The sequence below is a fragment of the Musa acuminata genome, chromosome BXJ1-10 (genome assembly GCF_036884655.1).
Source record: "Musa acuminata AAA Group cultivar baxijiao chromosome BXJ1-10, Cavendish_Baxijiao_AAA, whole genome shotgun sequence".
In the NCBI taxonomy this organism is placed as follows: domain Eukaryota; kingdom Viridiplantae; phylum Streptophyta; class Magnoliopsida; order Zingiberales; family Musaceae; genus Musa; species Musa acuminata.
This window is the reverse complement of record NC_088336.1, coordinates 23,497,737-23,513,488: the sequence shown is the minus strand read 5'-3', so window position 1 is coordinate 23,513,488 and position 15,752 is coordinate 23,497,737. Positions and strand designations below refer to the sequence as shown.

At 35.8% G+C, this 15,752-nt stretch overlaps 1 protein-coding gene across 1 annotated transcript; it reads left to right on the top strand.

Moving 5' to 3' along the window:
• The first annotated feature begins 68 nt into the window (after window positions 1–68).
• LOC135595596 (E3 SUMO-protein ligase SIZ1-like) lies at window positions 69–15,064 on the top strand. Its single transcript, XM_065086727.1, has 16 exons — window positions 69–462; window positions 2,746–2,826; window positions 3,366–3,408; window positions 4,342–4,420; window positions 4,524–4,683; window positions 5,263–5,396; window positions 7,044–7,109; window positions 8,610–8,697; window positions 9,105–9,180; window positions 10,264–10,337; window positions 10,741–10,848; window positions 11,406–11,567; window positions 12,199–12,303; window positions 12,386–12,466; window positions 12,548–13,721; window positions 14,434–15,064. The coding sequence occupies exons 1-16, from the start codon at window positions 439–441 to the stop codon at window positions 14,565–14,567; spliced, it is 2,589 nt and encodes an 862-aa protein (XP_064942799.1). The 5' UTR covers window positions 69–438; the 3' UTR covers window positions 14,568–15,064.
• Window positions 15,065–15,752: the final 688 nt, after the last annotated feature.

The following is a 15,752-nucleotide window of genomic DNA, read 5'->3' as shown; positions in this document are numbered from 1 at the left end:
TCGTCCGGGCGCAACAAACCGGATTTGAATGCGCCGGCCAGGTCCGCCACCCCAACCCACCCCTTTAGACCATCTTCGCCCCTCTTCTGGGTCGCCCTTCATCGAGTTCTAGAGAGCTCGCGCATCTCGACCACCGACTGCGACCAGCGGCGGCGATCTCTTCCACTTAGGTTTCGCGTCGATCCACCACCCCGATCTATGGTAGATCGATCGGCTCCTTCTCCGCCACGCAATCTCCGGCCCGAATTATCCATAGAGGCATCTCCCACGGCTTTGTGCTTCCTCGTTTGTTGGATTGGTCAGGAATCTGCTCCCATGGTTCTTACTTGAGCGAATTTTGTATGATTTCGAGCCTCGGCGTCGGGGTTTTGGTCAATTGGGAAGGCGGCTGTGGTTTTCTCGGTGTTGATTGACGTGCACGTGGAAGGTCTTGGATCGATGGATTTGGTCGCGAGCTGTCGGGTATCTCCCTTTCTTTCATGATTTCTGAATTGTGTATTACTTTCCTTTCTATTGTTTATCTGTAGGACACGATTGAGATGTCTTGTGATGACGAATAGACTGATCCTACGAGGAATAAGGAGCTCACAGTCAGAATTGAACTTGAATTTGGAGTTCTGTGGGAAATTTGTGCATGTTCTGATATAGTGACTTCATATTCTTTTTGACCAGTTTAATTATTGTCCGAAGTGTGTTATCTGATTCCATTTGAGCGCTTCAGTAGATGATGTTTGTGTAAATTTTATATTCTTGACTTCTTAGCCTCTAAAACCTTTAGACTAGATTTCGGTGGTGGTGCTAATGGTTCTTGGTGGCTGCCTGTGATATCTTTAGCAGTTTTACTGTGCTTAATTCTGGTGAATTCGTTTAACTCCAAGTTTCCTCTCTACTTCGCTCTTCTTATGCTTGTTTGTTTGGTGATACATACTCCATACGAGAATTTTTGTTGCTACATAATTACCAACTCCTGGTCGAAAGTGTGAAGTAATATCTTCAAGGTGCTTGTAACAGTGCCTCTGGTCTTTCTGGCAGGAAATCTCAGGCTGGTAACAGTAGGTTATAGTTATTTGATAATCAGCGAGCTTCTTATCCTTAAAAGTTATGGAGCTCTTTCGGACTGCCATTTTTATAATTTAGGTTGAGTTCAGTGAAATGTTTTATCTTCACGCTATTCCATAAGATGTCAGTCCTATTGATTGTTAACACATAGTTCATTTTTGCAAAGTGCCCACTTTTTCTATTAAAAAGGACACTCCCAGTGGACGAGTTCCCACCAATGTAGGTTTTAGGGAGGATCACTTGACTCAAATTTGTTACCAAGATCTGTTGAGTGTATTTGACAACACATTTGAAATGTATTTCGAGGGCCCAATGCACATTTTAAATGTGAATTGATATTTGGTAAATTTTTTCCAATTCGCATTTGGCCTGGATGCTGCATTGCAAATGTTTAAATGCTGATCCTACCACAGGGTAACATTAGCATTTCAGCATTTGCGGGCTGCTAATATAATTTTTTAAATTCCCAAAGTATCTGCTATCATTATCCAAAATCACAAGATTGCCAACATAATTTAGTAAGAAACCAACATGATTTATGTCTTTTATAAGATATAATTCTATTTATTTATTTTTAAAGATTATTTTATATTTATTTATATTTATATTTTATTTATTATATATTTTAGCCATATGAAATTTTTTGTAAGATTACATACATTCATATATTTATTTTATTTATTTACTTATTAACACTTGCGAACAAAATATTATAATATTAGAAGGATAAATTTATCAGATAATATTCAATGGACTTTTGAAGTACAATCTTACCATAACATTTACATCAATGCATATTTAAAAAATAATTTTCATCTATTATTTATCAAACACTCGAAGCATTCCACAATTGCACATTTACTTAAATTTCTTTCGCCAAATGCACAATATAGGCAAAATTTTGAAGTTTTTTAATTCTCTAGTTAGATGATTAAGTTGCCAATTTGTTGAATTTGTGAGACATGCAATAATTACTTGTAACAAATCAAAGGTGTAGACCATCACATTGTAGTGTTATAGATTGGATCTATTACCTAGTTTGCTTTTGTTATGGAGTGTCACCTAGTTGCTTGTGCTATGGCTTAGGCAGGAAGCATCTTGTGACATGTAAGCGATACTCATCCAAACCATATAATGTCTTAAAAAATTATAATTATAATCAGACATATTAACATGTATAAGTGATGTTTATCTTCTATGTGTAGATTTATATGTCTTACCTAAATACTTGAGCTTAGATAATTGTGGTGTATCTTATTCTTATATAGATTGTAGCCATGAACTAAGTTAATTGTAATAAATTTTGTGCTAATCCACAACATTTATTTATGTTTGGGTAAGTTATTCATCGCATTTGATTGGCCATTCTAATCCACAACATTCCCATCCTCTAATTCTTTTATGGATTATGGTTTTAGCTAATTTAATTTATAACAGGCCATGGTTAGTCGACACCTTTCAAGGATGTTATGTTGGTTATTCTTTTTAAGTGGTGTGTTTTTTATGGTAGCTACCTGTGTATGCATGGACTGAGGGAACAGTATAAGTTTTGACTTTGGAGTTTCTTTTTCAGTTGAGACACATGTTAATTTCTTTATCTCTGTATTAATTAATCAATATTTATTTCTTGCAGTAAAAGTTTCCTGTTTACATTTATATTTTTGATGTCTCTGTACTTTGTGTCAGGATAAGTTGGCATACTTTAGAATAAAAGAGCTTAAAGATGTCTTAACTCAACTTGGTCTGGCAAAGCAAGGGAAGAAGCAGGTAAGAGTGGTTTCTCTTTGATACTTTTAATTTTTGAGTACCATTGAGTTGTTTTATTCCGAATGTCATAAATGTGCGAACTTGGCTCTGTTGTGATAGGTGTCTCTTTATGTGCCACAAATGATGGAGATTTGTTGCGTGTTTACAGATGGCATATTTACATCTTTGTCCTGCTTATTTATAATCTCCGTGTGTGTTAATCTGTAACTTATTTGGATTATGAAGTGTTCTCCATTAAGCTTGATATTAGACTTAAAGCATTTTTTTTACTATATGCTTTTTTGTATTCTCATGTCAAATATATATTATAAATTTATAAGAACTGTGTTATCTTTCTTATTATAATTGTTCAGTATACAACAATTGCTATCCAAATAGTTAGTCTTATTTTTTTTGTGTTTATTCCTGGTCAGCCATGCCAGCACGCAAATCTTGTTTTCTTATTAGTCTAATCCTGTTCTTTTTCTTGGTTTATATCATTGCATTTGGTTCTTCTTTGTTCCTCTTTAAATAGGTTTTTCTGATGTTCTGTTATGCAGGATCTTGTGGACAGAATTTTAGCGTTGCTTTTAGATGAACAAGGTATTCCATTACTCAGATTAATTGGCTGTTTCATCATACTTGATCTTGAAAGATACTTTGGTACAATGTGCCTGTCATAATTTTCTTTTGGCACATAGGAAGGAAAACTTAAAGATGGTTGGCATATCAGGCTTGTTTTTGTTTTTAGTTTATATTTGTGGAATTTTGGACATCCATGAACTGAATTACATAATTCAACTTTAGTAACTTTTCTCACATAGTGACTTTGGTATATGCTTTATTTCATTAGATATATTTCTGGTAAATTAGTCAGTCAAAACAGGCATTAGTATTCAGTTCCCTGTTATAGATTTATTTATTTAATTGGTTTCCTTTTGTTGGGCTACATTGTTGGCACTTGGTGTATAATAAATACCTTCTGATCTTGATTTCTGGACTAAGATCTATGGTAACTTTTTTTAATTTTTTGTCGTTGTTGCTGCTGTTTTTTTCGCCTTCTGTATGCCATGTGGTTTTGTTCAGAGTTAGATGAGTTCTGACCTTATACTTGGTCTTTCATCAACATCATATTTTATCAGCTTCTCAGTACATTTTCCACGTTCTGTTGTTGTTAAAGCTCTTTGCGAATAAAATTTCCTAAGCTTTCTGAATATTGTCTTGGATGCTTATGTATTCTTGAGAATCTTGGTGGCTATTCCTGTCCTTCATGAGTTAGTGCATCTGACCTGGTCTCGTTTTCTTTTGTTACAACATTGTAGCACTGATATCTTAGTTGTATGTTCTTTAGTTTTGACATATTTCTCTGTGCTTTATACAAGTTGGATACGTATTTCATGTAAGTTATTGCCAACTGTTATGCTCTAATCTTGTTTCATTGCTTTATTGGCAGTGTCTGTACATTGTTCTGTTTGTATATTAGCTCCCACATTTTATTTTGCATCAGATCCTTATCACATGTCTCTTATTTCACAGTTCACAAGCCACAGGTTTGGGGAAGGAGAAACTTTATAGGGAAAGAAGCAGTAGCAAAAATAATTGATGATACTTATAGGTGAGATCACATTTTCTTTTGTTTATGTTGCCTTGATGTTTAAGATAAGCCACTCGCAACTCTGGATTATTACAGTAAACTTTGTTTTGTTTATCCCTTGCAGAAAAATGCAAAATCCTGGTGCTACAGACTTAGCATCTAAAAGCCACAGTGGTTCAGAATTCCCTCATGTGAAACCCAAAGAAGAAGTTGATTCATATAAGCCAGACATGAAGGTTCACTGCCTCTGTGGGAAATCATCAGATTCTGAATCAATGGTTCAGGTAGTTCTGCTTCTTTAGTCTTTTAATGCCCTTGATTATTTTTAGGAGTTTTAGAGATTGGCAAACCATTTAAATAAGTTTTACATGGTAATATTCAAAGGACTTCCTGTAGTGTTACAATCTTTCTATCCATCTGGGTTTTTCCATGTACATTGTCAAATCTGTTGCTTTATAGTATTTCTTTTCTTATGATCATTTCCTTTGTGATATCACTAATATTTCATCAATGCAAGCCATAATCATCAACTATGCCATCAGTTACTTTGGCTAAATGATTTGATGATCTCTTGTTGTTATTACTCTTATGCTCACACTGGAACTTTTATTTTAGGGTGAATCTGAGATCAATTCTTTATAATACATTCATTTGTTAGCCTTGCTACAAGACAATGCATCAAGAAATACAACTAAAAAGAAGAATTAATGATCCTAGAAAGTTTAACTTCTTTTGATGATCCCTTTTTCATCCCAATCTCAGATGAATATTTGTACAACTGTTTGCTAAATGTTAGAGCTTTAGTTGCGTTATTTTTATCTCCACTTTTGCATAATGAAAATTTTAATTTTTGTTTATTGCAGTGTGAAGATCCTCAGTGTCGAGTTTGGCAACATATTTCTTGTGTAATTATACCTGAGAAACCTTTGGAGGGTGTTTCTCTTGAAGTTCCATCTCACTTCTATTGTGAAATGTGCAGAATCAATAGAGCAGATCCGTATGTCATATTTATCCTTGTTTGTAGTTATTTGAATGTTTTGGTTTATACTAAATTTATATTTGATCCTCCACAATGGGCTGCCAATGTTCTCTAATATTTTGAGTTGTTAACATGCACATGCTGCAATCCATAGAATGCATGTTTGCTTGGCCTTTTGCAGATAGTGTCAGCAGATGTGTTATACAATCACATTTCTTTTTCTTAAGGCGCTGATTTTCATTCTAATTAATAGGTTTTGTTGCATATGACTTGAAGTTCAATTGTAGGCTTTGCAAAATATGTTATCTCCCTTCTTGTAGTGTGAAAATTCTTTACTTTTTCTGCCTGGTCCTGTGTAATGCATGCCCAATTACCTTTTGATCTGGCTGATAATGTTCTTAAATGTATTGGCAAATGTATGTTCTTAACCACTTAATACCTTGTGACTAATATGAATAACTTGATTTCATACAATAAATTTTGAAAGATGATAATTATGACCATTTGCTTGTGACTAATATGAATAACTTGGTTTCATACAATAAATTTTGGAACAATATCTAGTTTTTATTTTATGAACAATATCTTCCTCAATCACTCTATCTTGTTGAATAATTGATCTATGATACTTGAAAATGTATTGAAATTCCTTGTCCATCCAACTAAGCCATATATTTAGGATTACTAAAATTGCATCTCATATATTCGATCTTAGCCTTAATTGTAAACCTTTAGTTTCAAAGGATTATACATTGTTGAAATATAATTAGCACTTTCCCAATGGTTAAAATCAAGATTTAAAGTTGGCACCTAGAATCAGTCCGACTGGTATGAACCAGCATATTGACATATGGTTTGTTGGTATGTGTCGTACTCATGTTTCTTTGTTTCGCTTGGATTGATACAAAACGGCTGGTAGACATTGATCCAGGCATGGATCAGTATGCAGAACTCTCTCATATCGGGTGGTCCGGTCCAATCCAATAAAAAAATAAAAAAATTAAAATTTAGATTAGAGCCCTCTTCTCGCTGGGAGCATAGAACTGGCACTACCATCATTGCCTTTCATCGTTGCCATCCGATGTCACCGTCGTTAACATTCATCGTTGCCTTCCTCCTCAGTGTGCCTCCTCTTCCTCCATTGTCTCCTCTTCTTCCTCCTCCACCGCTTCCTTCTTCTTTCTCCTTTCTCCTCTTCCTCCAACATCCCTCCCTCTTCTTTCCTCTTCTTCCTCCTCATTTTCCTCCATGATACCTTCCTCTTCTCCTTCTTCATCTTCGAAACACCTGTAGGTACCGGCACATCATGTGTCAGTAGATTGGCACCAATCAGTATATACCAGTTGCTCCGGCACAGGATACGGCATTCCCTGTGTGCATACTATCTAGAAGAGGGGGGAGGAGGACAAGAAGAGGAAGAGTAGTACCTGGAGGGTGGGCGGCAGCATGAGGAAAAGTCAGGCTGTGAGCATGAAAAATCCTAAGTCCATTCCCCTTGAAAAAGAAATAATGAACTCAACCCGGGTTAAGATCAAATATTAATATATATCATCTTGGTCCTGTATAGGATCTATCAGTAGGCTTCTTTATTTGTCTATTAACTGTTGTTCTTCGCTTTCGTATCTAGAATTACTTGACCATGATAGTATCAACTATGTCATGCAGATTCTGGGTGACAACGGGGCATCTATTGCATCCTGTAAAGTTTATGTATTCTGGCATAGCTGATGGGTAAGTACTCATATCATCGTTGGTTGTTTATGTTGAAGAACATATATATGCTTGCTTCTGATGTTAAGATCAATCAATAAAATGACAGTTCAACAATTTTCCCTCAGATATATTCTTACTTGAATTTTGAAAATTTTGCCTTAAATAGAGACTTTCTGATTCTGTTGTCTAATTTGAATTTTGCGAAGCTTGTCAAACTGTATGTGTCTAAATATTTGAAGTTTAGGGAATGTAGATGTGAAATTAATTGTATAACAAAGAATTCTGAGGTAGGCAATCTGTCCTGTCTTGAATTTGATATTTAATGCCTTCAACTGAAATGGAAGGATTCCAGAGTAGTGTAGATGTAAGGTCTATGAACTTTTCTTGGAGTCCCAGCTCCTTCATTGGAACAATGATTTGTCAGTCAGTCTGACAATTCGTGTTAATACTTCCTAACAATTTTAATTTACATTTCTCTGCCCTCACCCCTTTTTCCCTTGTGTCTGCATGGTAATAAGGATATGAAAAGATTTCTTGTTTGTTAAATTACTTTCCTCGTATGTTGAAATGTCTGAGTGTCTAGAGTTGTGCTTGGGCATCTCAATAATGAAACATTTTCAAAGGTTGAAGTCACATAAAATTGTAGTAATAAAATGAGGTTAAATTTTGATAGAATCAGAAAATAAAAATGAGAAGAACAAAGCATGTACAGACACCCTTTCATGATGAAGTCTAGCATTATGCACATTTAGTCAATAGAATTGAAAGTATTAGAAGACAAATAAAAAAGAACAGTGCAATGCACCAGGCTTCCACCAATCCTAGGTTAGATCTAGGTACAGTCTTATCTCTGAAAGCAAAGAGACTATATTGTTCACCTAGGTCACAAAATTAACCAATTAATTACGTACCACTCGGATGGCAAAAGAGTTGCAAAACTTTGTTGTCACTATTAATAGCATAAGTATTGTGAATATTGCTGATTGCAAATTTGTGACAGAAGAGTTAATTGGTGCAAGGTTTACAATCTCTGTTTGGTATTTGTTTCGACATCTTGTTGGATTGGTATGGTGGTATACCAACTGAGCCATATGGTCTAGTAACGGTCATTGGTCAAACTGGTATATACTGATACACTGGTGAACTGAAGAATTCTAAGAACTCATGAGTGTTTTTGAGAAGTGTTTTTGTTTTTTTAGGATCTGCAGCTTTTTATATCATGCTTTTTGGTCTATTGGCTAGTGAAGCTGTTTATTGATATGGAGTATCTGTGCTAGTTTTTCCACTTCTAACAATATGTACATATTTAAGTTGGCAGTCTTTCTTAGGATTACCACGGTAACCACGCTGAACTGTCTGATAAAATTTCTGAAAGAAATTTTCTCATATTAATTGGTTGATCTTTGTGAAATGACTACTAGTGCAAATCTGATATTGATATTATCATGTACTTAAACATATTTTTTTGAACATTTCCTGCTTGCTAATTTTGTGGTGGTTATGCTTACATCTTTCCAGCACAATTACAGTGCAGAATGTGGAGAGGACATTTCAGTTGTCAAGATCAGATAAAGAACTGCTACAGAGACCTGAATATGATCTTCAGGTTTGTTTCAAGTCTTCATGTTCTGTTTGATAATGATTCATATAGTAGATGTTGCTATGCATTTTTTTAAATTTACATCTCTTTGGTAATAAATGATGAATTCATGTGAGTAAAAAATCATAAATTGTTTTCTTTAATGTGTCTATTCTCTGCCATTGTTGCTTGGTGTAATTCTCTTATTTGCCTGTTAGTTGTTGTAAAGATTGAATTGTCAACTGTAACTTCAAATCCATGAAATTGTGCAAATGACTGGTGAACGGAAATTATGAATTATTTTACATTTTTTCCTCCTGGAATACAATATCTTATGTTTAGTGCAAGCTAGCATTTTAACTAGCCTTTGTACTGTTACTCATGCAAAGCAGTAAATTACTGGGCATCTATTTTAATGGTCTGATCCTATGCAGGTTTGGTGTCTACTACTCAATGATAAGGTCCCATTTAGAATGCAATGGCCCCAGCAGGCAGAATTGCAAGTCAATGGTATGGAAGATTACCACACTTTGAGGATGTATTATCTAGATTTTTTCATAGCATGTTATGTCAGTATTATATTTAATAAATTCTTTATTAAATTTGGGTTCATAAATCTGAATTTTGGAGGCATGATGTCAATGTCATTTGAATGTTGCACCTTTTCCCATCTCATCCATTCTTTTTAGTAAGTAGAAAACAAGTCACTGCTTCTCTGTGTAGCTTTGTTTCCTGCCTATGGTGTTCAAAATCAAACCACAAAACCCAGACTTTGCTTCCTTCTTGCAGTCATGATTGGATATAAAATAAACCAAACTAAAAAGTTCAGAGCTGACTTGAGAAGTGTTATTCATAGAGCCTTGGTAGTAGTAAAATTTATTATGTATAGAGATGATCTTAGAAGGATTCATAGCGGTCACTCAAGTTTGATAAAGTTGGCTTTGTTGTGTTTCCCTTTAGCCTTCTATGAAGTTGTAGATATTATGTTACTTGTGAATTCTCTTAAGCTTTCTCTATTATAAGGATGAAAGTTAGAATGGATATGCCCCATAATTGTTGTGGTTGTTATACAACCCCCCCCCCCCCCCCCCCCCCCTCCCCCCCTTGAACCTCGTTCCAGACTCCACATCTGGGTTTCATGGTTGTCTCTCAAGTTGCTGGGTTTTCTGATCTACATCTTTAATTTGAGATCTAAGTTTATATAAGTATTGTTCATTTTAATTGTTATGGACCTATTACAAGATCAATAAGAAAAGCTCAATACGACAAAGCACTAAACGATTAAAGACATACCTAGTTCAGAGTTTGTAGACTTATCTACCACTGTACATCCTGATCCAATTACACAAAATGAATGATTGGTAAGACCCAAGATCAACATATCCTATGAAGTAAGAGACCAAGTAGGTTTACATATACCATGACTCAAAAGCATGGATCAACTAAGCATACACTATTTTTTGTGTAGTAAAATTTAGTCTGCTAGCATTTATATTAAAATAGTACACTACTACTTTCATAGAGATTTGATGATTTGTGTACTTTAGATATTGACAATTATTTATATATGCATATCTTTCATATGCTAAACAGGTGATTCAGTCAGAGTGGTTACTAGACCAGGCTCACAGTTGTTGGGAATCAATGGTCGGGATGATGGTCCAGTGGTTAGTTCCTTGTTTTCTCTGTGTTGCAAAATCTGTATTAATTGGTACTAGCTAGAATTTTTAGTCTGGCCCTGCAGCCAATGCATTTTTAATTTCATTGAATTTTGAGCCTTACAATATTCTTTCTGCAATCATTTGTGTTGTCATTGTCATGGAAAATTATGTCCACTCTGTTTAGGGTAATTGGATATCTTTAATTAAATTTTCCTTTTCTCTTTTCTGTAATTGCTATTACTGAACACCAAATCATGAATCCAGAAAGTCAATAAATTTTTAGAGAACAAGCAACCTGAATATAATGCCAGAAATCTCCTAGTTCTGTAGGTTGCACTCCTTTTGCTTATTTTAGCTCTTCCCCCATATTTAACTCGTTTATTTCCTGCTCTTTGACTTGTCATCTCAGATCACCACATTTAGCAAGGAAGGAATTAACAAAATTGTTTTATCAAGGTGTGATGCTCGTATATTCTGTTTTGGGATCAGACTTGCAAAGAGACGCACGGTTCCACAGGTAATTTTGCTGTATTTACTATATTTAGTAACATACTTCTTTATCTGGAGTCAAATTGTTCATTGGTGATAATACACCTCTGTTCAGATGTTACTTAAGTGGTTGCTAGTTGCTTTATCATTCTGTTATTGGACTTAGTAGCTAGGTATCCATTGAAGACAAAGTCTAGAACTTTTTGTGCTCATCTTGGTAATATATATTTATAATTATTTTGCTAGTTATAGGAACCATGTAGAAGGAGGAAGATGTTTTTATATGTATTGGTGACTTGCTTACATTTATAAGATTACATCTACAAGAAGGCACAGCTGCACCTTTCAACTCATTTAGCATCCTTGATTGTGAATAGTATGTATGATAATCAGAAAACTTTGATAAGAATGTTTTTGATTCAGATGTCGCTTGTTCTTCATGACATGATTTTTTATGCAGTTCCATCAGTTGTGAAGGAGGCAGTCTTTATCATAACTTCTGAATGTCAATTTCTTTGTTTTTTTTTGGTGGTTTTGATGTTAAATCAATTGGTTTTTGTTTTAAGCAACTAGTTCTTCATTTAGGTTCTTAGTCTGGTGCCGAAGGAAGCAGAAGGTGAGACTTTTCAGGATGCTCTTGCCCGTGTTTGTCGTTGCATTGGTGGTGGAGCTGCTACTGAGAATGCAGATAGTGATAGTGATATAGAAGTGGTAGCTGAATCTGTTGCAGTGAATCTTCGTTGCCCGGTAAGTGGAAGTTTGGTTCAACATTATTATATCAAACATGAACAGAACTTGTGGGACAGCATGCACATGCTACTAATTTAATTGGATTGTGTACTGAAGGCATTAAGTTGAAGTTTAGCTATCTGAAACAAAGTTGACCTTGAGACATGCTCATTATAAAAGGTAACATAGGAAAGGATCACATAATCCATGCAATCAAGGTCTTCATAATTATCATTATAACTCAACATCACAGATGTTATCGTTATAAGACCTAGTTTGGGAAACAATCTTCTAGGAGAAACTCTTTTAGAAGCCAATGTTTAGCACCCATGAACACTACGTTATGTGTTGTCTCTAAACAATCCATGCCAGTTGATCAATTCTGACATGAAAATATGAAACTTTTGTCCAGCAGATGATTTGATGTCTTGAACTGAATAAGGTTAACAAAATTTTGATCCAAAGTGCTTGTTGTGTGTGACCTTTGTCATGTTATGATTATATTTTATTGCATGAGTACAAATGTCAGCAAGCTGAGTCTCTCTCCTGATGTCCCATGCACCTAATGACAGACGAGCAAAATTTAGTTCTTCACGACTTTCGGCTTTCTTAGAAAGCCAATTGATTTCTTTTCATTATATACTTGCAGATGAGTGGATCTCGGATAAGAATAGCAGGCAGGTTCAAGCCTTGTGTTCACATGGGCTGTTTCGATCTGGGAACTTTTGTTGAACTTAACCGTCGGTCTCGGAAGGTTATGCTTATTCCACGATGCCTTCTCTTTCCTCTGTTATCTTCTCTGTTGTTGCTCAGTTAAATTTTTTGCTTTCATGCAGTGGCAATGTCCAATATGCCTTAAGAACTATTCCCTTGAGAACATCATTATTGATCCATACTTCAATCGTATTTCTTCTATGGTAGGTCTTCCTAGAGCTTTGTTTTGTTACTCAGTTTATTTACATACTGAAGAACACTTTCTTTTCATATGGTGGTAACAGTTGCAAAGTTGTGGAGAAGATGTAACTGAGATCGATGTGAAGCCTGATGGCACTTGGCGTGTAAAGAATGAACTTGAATCTACAGATCTTTCTAAATGGCATTTGCCTGATGGTACTCTATGTGCTATTACAGATGCAGACGTAAAACCTCACTTGGATAATCTAAGATATATGAATGAGAAAAGTCCTTCAGATAGGCGCTTACGTCTGGATTTAGGAATGAAGCCAACTCTAAATGGAAGACTTGAAGACAGTAGGCTTCTGTCCTCTGAGAGTCCTATTCTTGGAAGGCTTGACAATCATCATCAGAACTTAATAAATATGAGCAGTAGCGCGACTGGAAGTTACAAAGATGGGGAAGATCCAAGTGTAAATCAAGATGTTGGGGGGACTTTGGGTTTGTCATTGAACAATGGCCACGAATTTGATTCTTTCTCTCTCAATCTTGATCCAACATATGGGGTTCAAGAAAGAAGTCCTGCACCCGTAAAAGATACAGATGTGATTTTCTTGAGTGACTCTGATGAAGATAATCTTACTCTAATTTCTCCTGAACCTGCATATGACAGTCATCCAGTTGGTAATGATACAATCCCTTTTCCCAACCATCCTGGGGTTTCAGAAAGATACTCTGAAAATACCGGTCCAGAGACAAGTGGAACTTCATTCCTTGAATTATTTAACAATACTGATGAATTTGGGATCCCAATCTGGCCAATGCAAACATGCCCTCAGTCAGGTCCTGGCTTTCAACTGTTTGGAACAGAGGTCGCAGATGTTTTAGCCGATACACATAGTTCCCTTGGCTGTGCACCGGTCAATGACTATGGTTTGACACCAACTAATGACATAGAAGATACTTGTCGAGTGCCAGATCTTTCTAACTGTCATACTGGTACTGGAATGCAGGGAAGCTTGGTTGATAATCCCCTCGCTTTTGCAAATGATGATCCCTCTCTGCAAATTTTTCTTCCTAATCAGCCAGTTGGAGTTACCCTTCAGGATGACTTGATTGACGGCACTGATCTACCGAATGGGATCAATTCTGATGATTGGATATCTCTTAGACTAGCTGCTGGCGGAGGTCATGGCGACTCCGTGCCATCAAATGGATTGACTTCAAGACAACAGGTCACATCAAAGGAGACTCGAATGGACTTATTAGATGATGCTGGTCTGTACCTTCTCACTATAGCTAATTTTGTCTCTTTTATACCAATGACTATATCAGTGTCATGTTTAAATCAATTTTGATCACAGAGACATCTATTATTCTGCAATCTAGAGTTTGCAAGTGATTGTTTTATATTGCTTAAAAAATTAACCTATGAAAGTTCTACATTGGATGATCCTTAAGCTTACAAAAAGTTACACTTTATGTAGTATGACATGAAAATAAACTTTAAAAAGGTGCAATTTCCTTGGAAGAGTATGGGTACTTTTTCACATTTCACATAGTGGTTTAATTATAGTAACATTGGTGGTCCTGTAGCTACTCGTGCAAAAAGCTTATACTTCCTGGTTGGCAAATGCTGAGGACAGTATATAGGGTCCTGTTATTTTGCCGTATGAATTGTGCACTTTGCCTATCTTAAAAGATAAGCCCCCATATGAGCAGACATTATGAAGGCAATTAATCGATATCATTTGCTTTTGGAATGCGATCTTGTCTTTTAATTTCCGAAATTAGTTTTGTTTGATCACACTATTACTTGAACTTCTGTCTTGCCTTTCACATGACTGTATTACTTTGTTGTATTTTTTTTTATTTTAATTCTGCATTGTGCATAATCTTGTCTACTAAGTGATCCAAAGTTCTTTTAGCATATCTTATGGTTGATCTTGTTTTGGCTTTAAATTCCTATCTTCTCATTTTGTGCATGCAGCTTCTTTGCTGTTGAGCATGAATAATAATGAAGGCAAGAAAGCAAATTCAAAAAATCAAAGGTCTGTTTCTCCTGGCCAGCCACGGTCTGTCAGGCCTCGGTTGTATCTGTCAATAGATACTGATTCTGATTAGTGGTTAAGTGGGAATTCAGGTTACTATAATATCTAGGAGGCATTTCCTGCCTGTTGCTGCTTTTGTATCTGATGAGCATGTTGGGTAAAAATAAGGCCAGACAATCTTTGTCTTGATATGAAAAAGAAATCACATCACCTGAGCACAGCATCAGCAGCAGCAGCAAGTGGCTTAGCTAAGACTGCTGGAATTGCCAACTGCAGTATGAATCCACGGATTGGCCTCCATCTGCACCAGGCTCACACGAAACTTTTAATCTGAATTGCAAGCCCAATGTGTGGCTGCAGCAAGTTGTGCTATTAGATTCTATAGGAGAGAGGGATGCCTTCCCTTGGTGTAAGCCATATTGTTGGGTCGGCTCATGTACTGTAATTGTATGATTTAGTTGGTCCAAATTCAAGTGCCCATCCGATTTTGGTGGCAGTTGAAGAGAAAGTTGCTCATGTAACTGACATACCACGAATCCTTAGAAATTATAGAACGTCATAATTTCACGATGAATTGGTGTTCTTGCAGGAATATCGTGATCAAATCTACCTCCGAATCAGATGGTATGAATCATATTTGGCTTTTTTCTGTTTCTAATCAACTTACTCGATGCTGAGGCTGTACATGCAGAAAGGGTCTGTCTCTTTTGACATGTAATTTCTCCACTCGCATTAGGTAAATATTCTTAAGCTTGATTACTGGCAATGATGTAAGCAGGAATTAGCTTCAGTCTTCTCTGTTATCGTTATCCACTGGCATTTTGCTTGAATGTTTCAGTTGGATGTAATTTGATTTTTTGGTTTCATAAGGTGTTGATGAAATCTTGTATTTCCTTCTTGTGATGCTATTTTTAAGGTGTATCACTTGTTGCCAAATGTGATCTGTGGATAAAATTTCTAGCTATTTTCTTGGCGAATGAACAATTGTGCTTATTATTGGTTATCCTTTAAGAGGATTAATCCGTCGTTTGGTGGATGAAAACAATTTGAAGTAAGCTTACATATTTAATATCATTGAATCTAATCAGCATTTGCCTGTCACCAACCTGATCTGACATGCCCATTGATTCAATAATTAACTAAAAACATATAACCTAAAAATGGCTGTCTAAATTATTACTAGTAGGTCATCCATCAAGCCTTATTTATCATCGCAATTTGAGACTTATCACATTATGAAGCCTGATCACAATAGTAA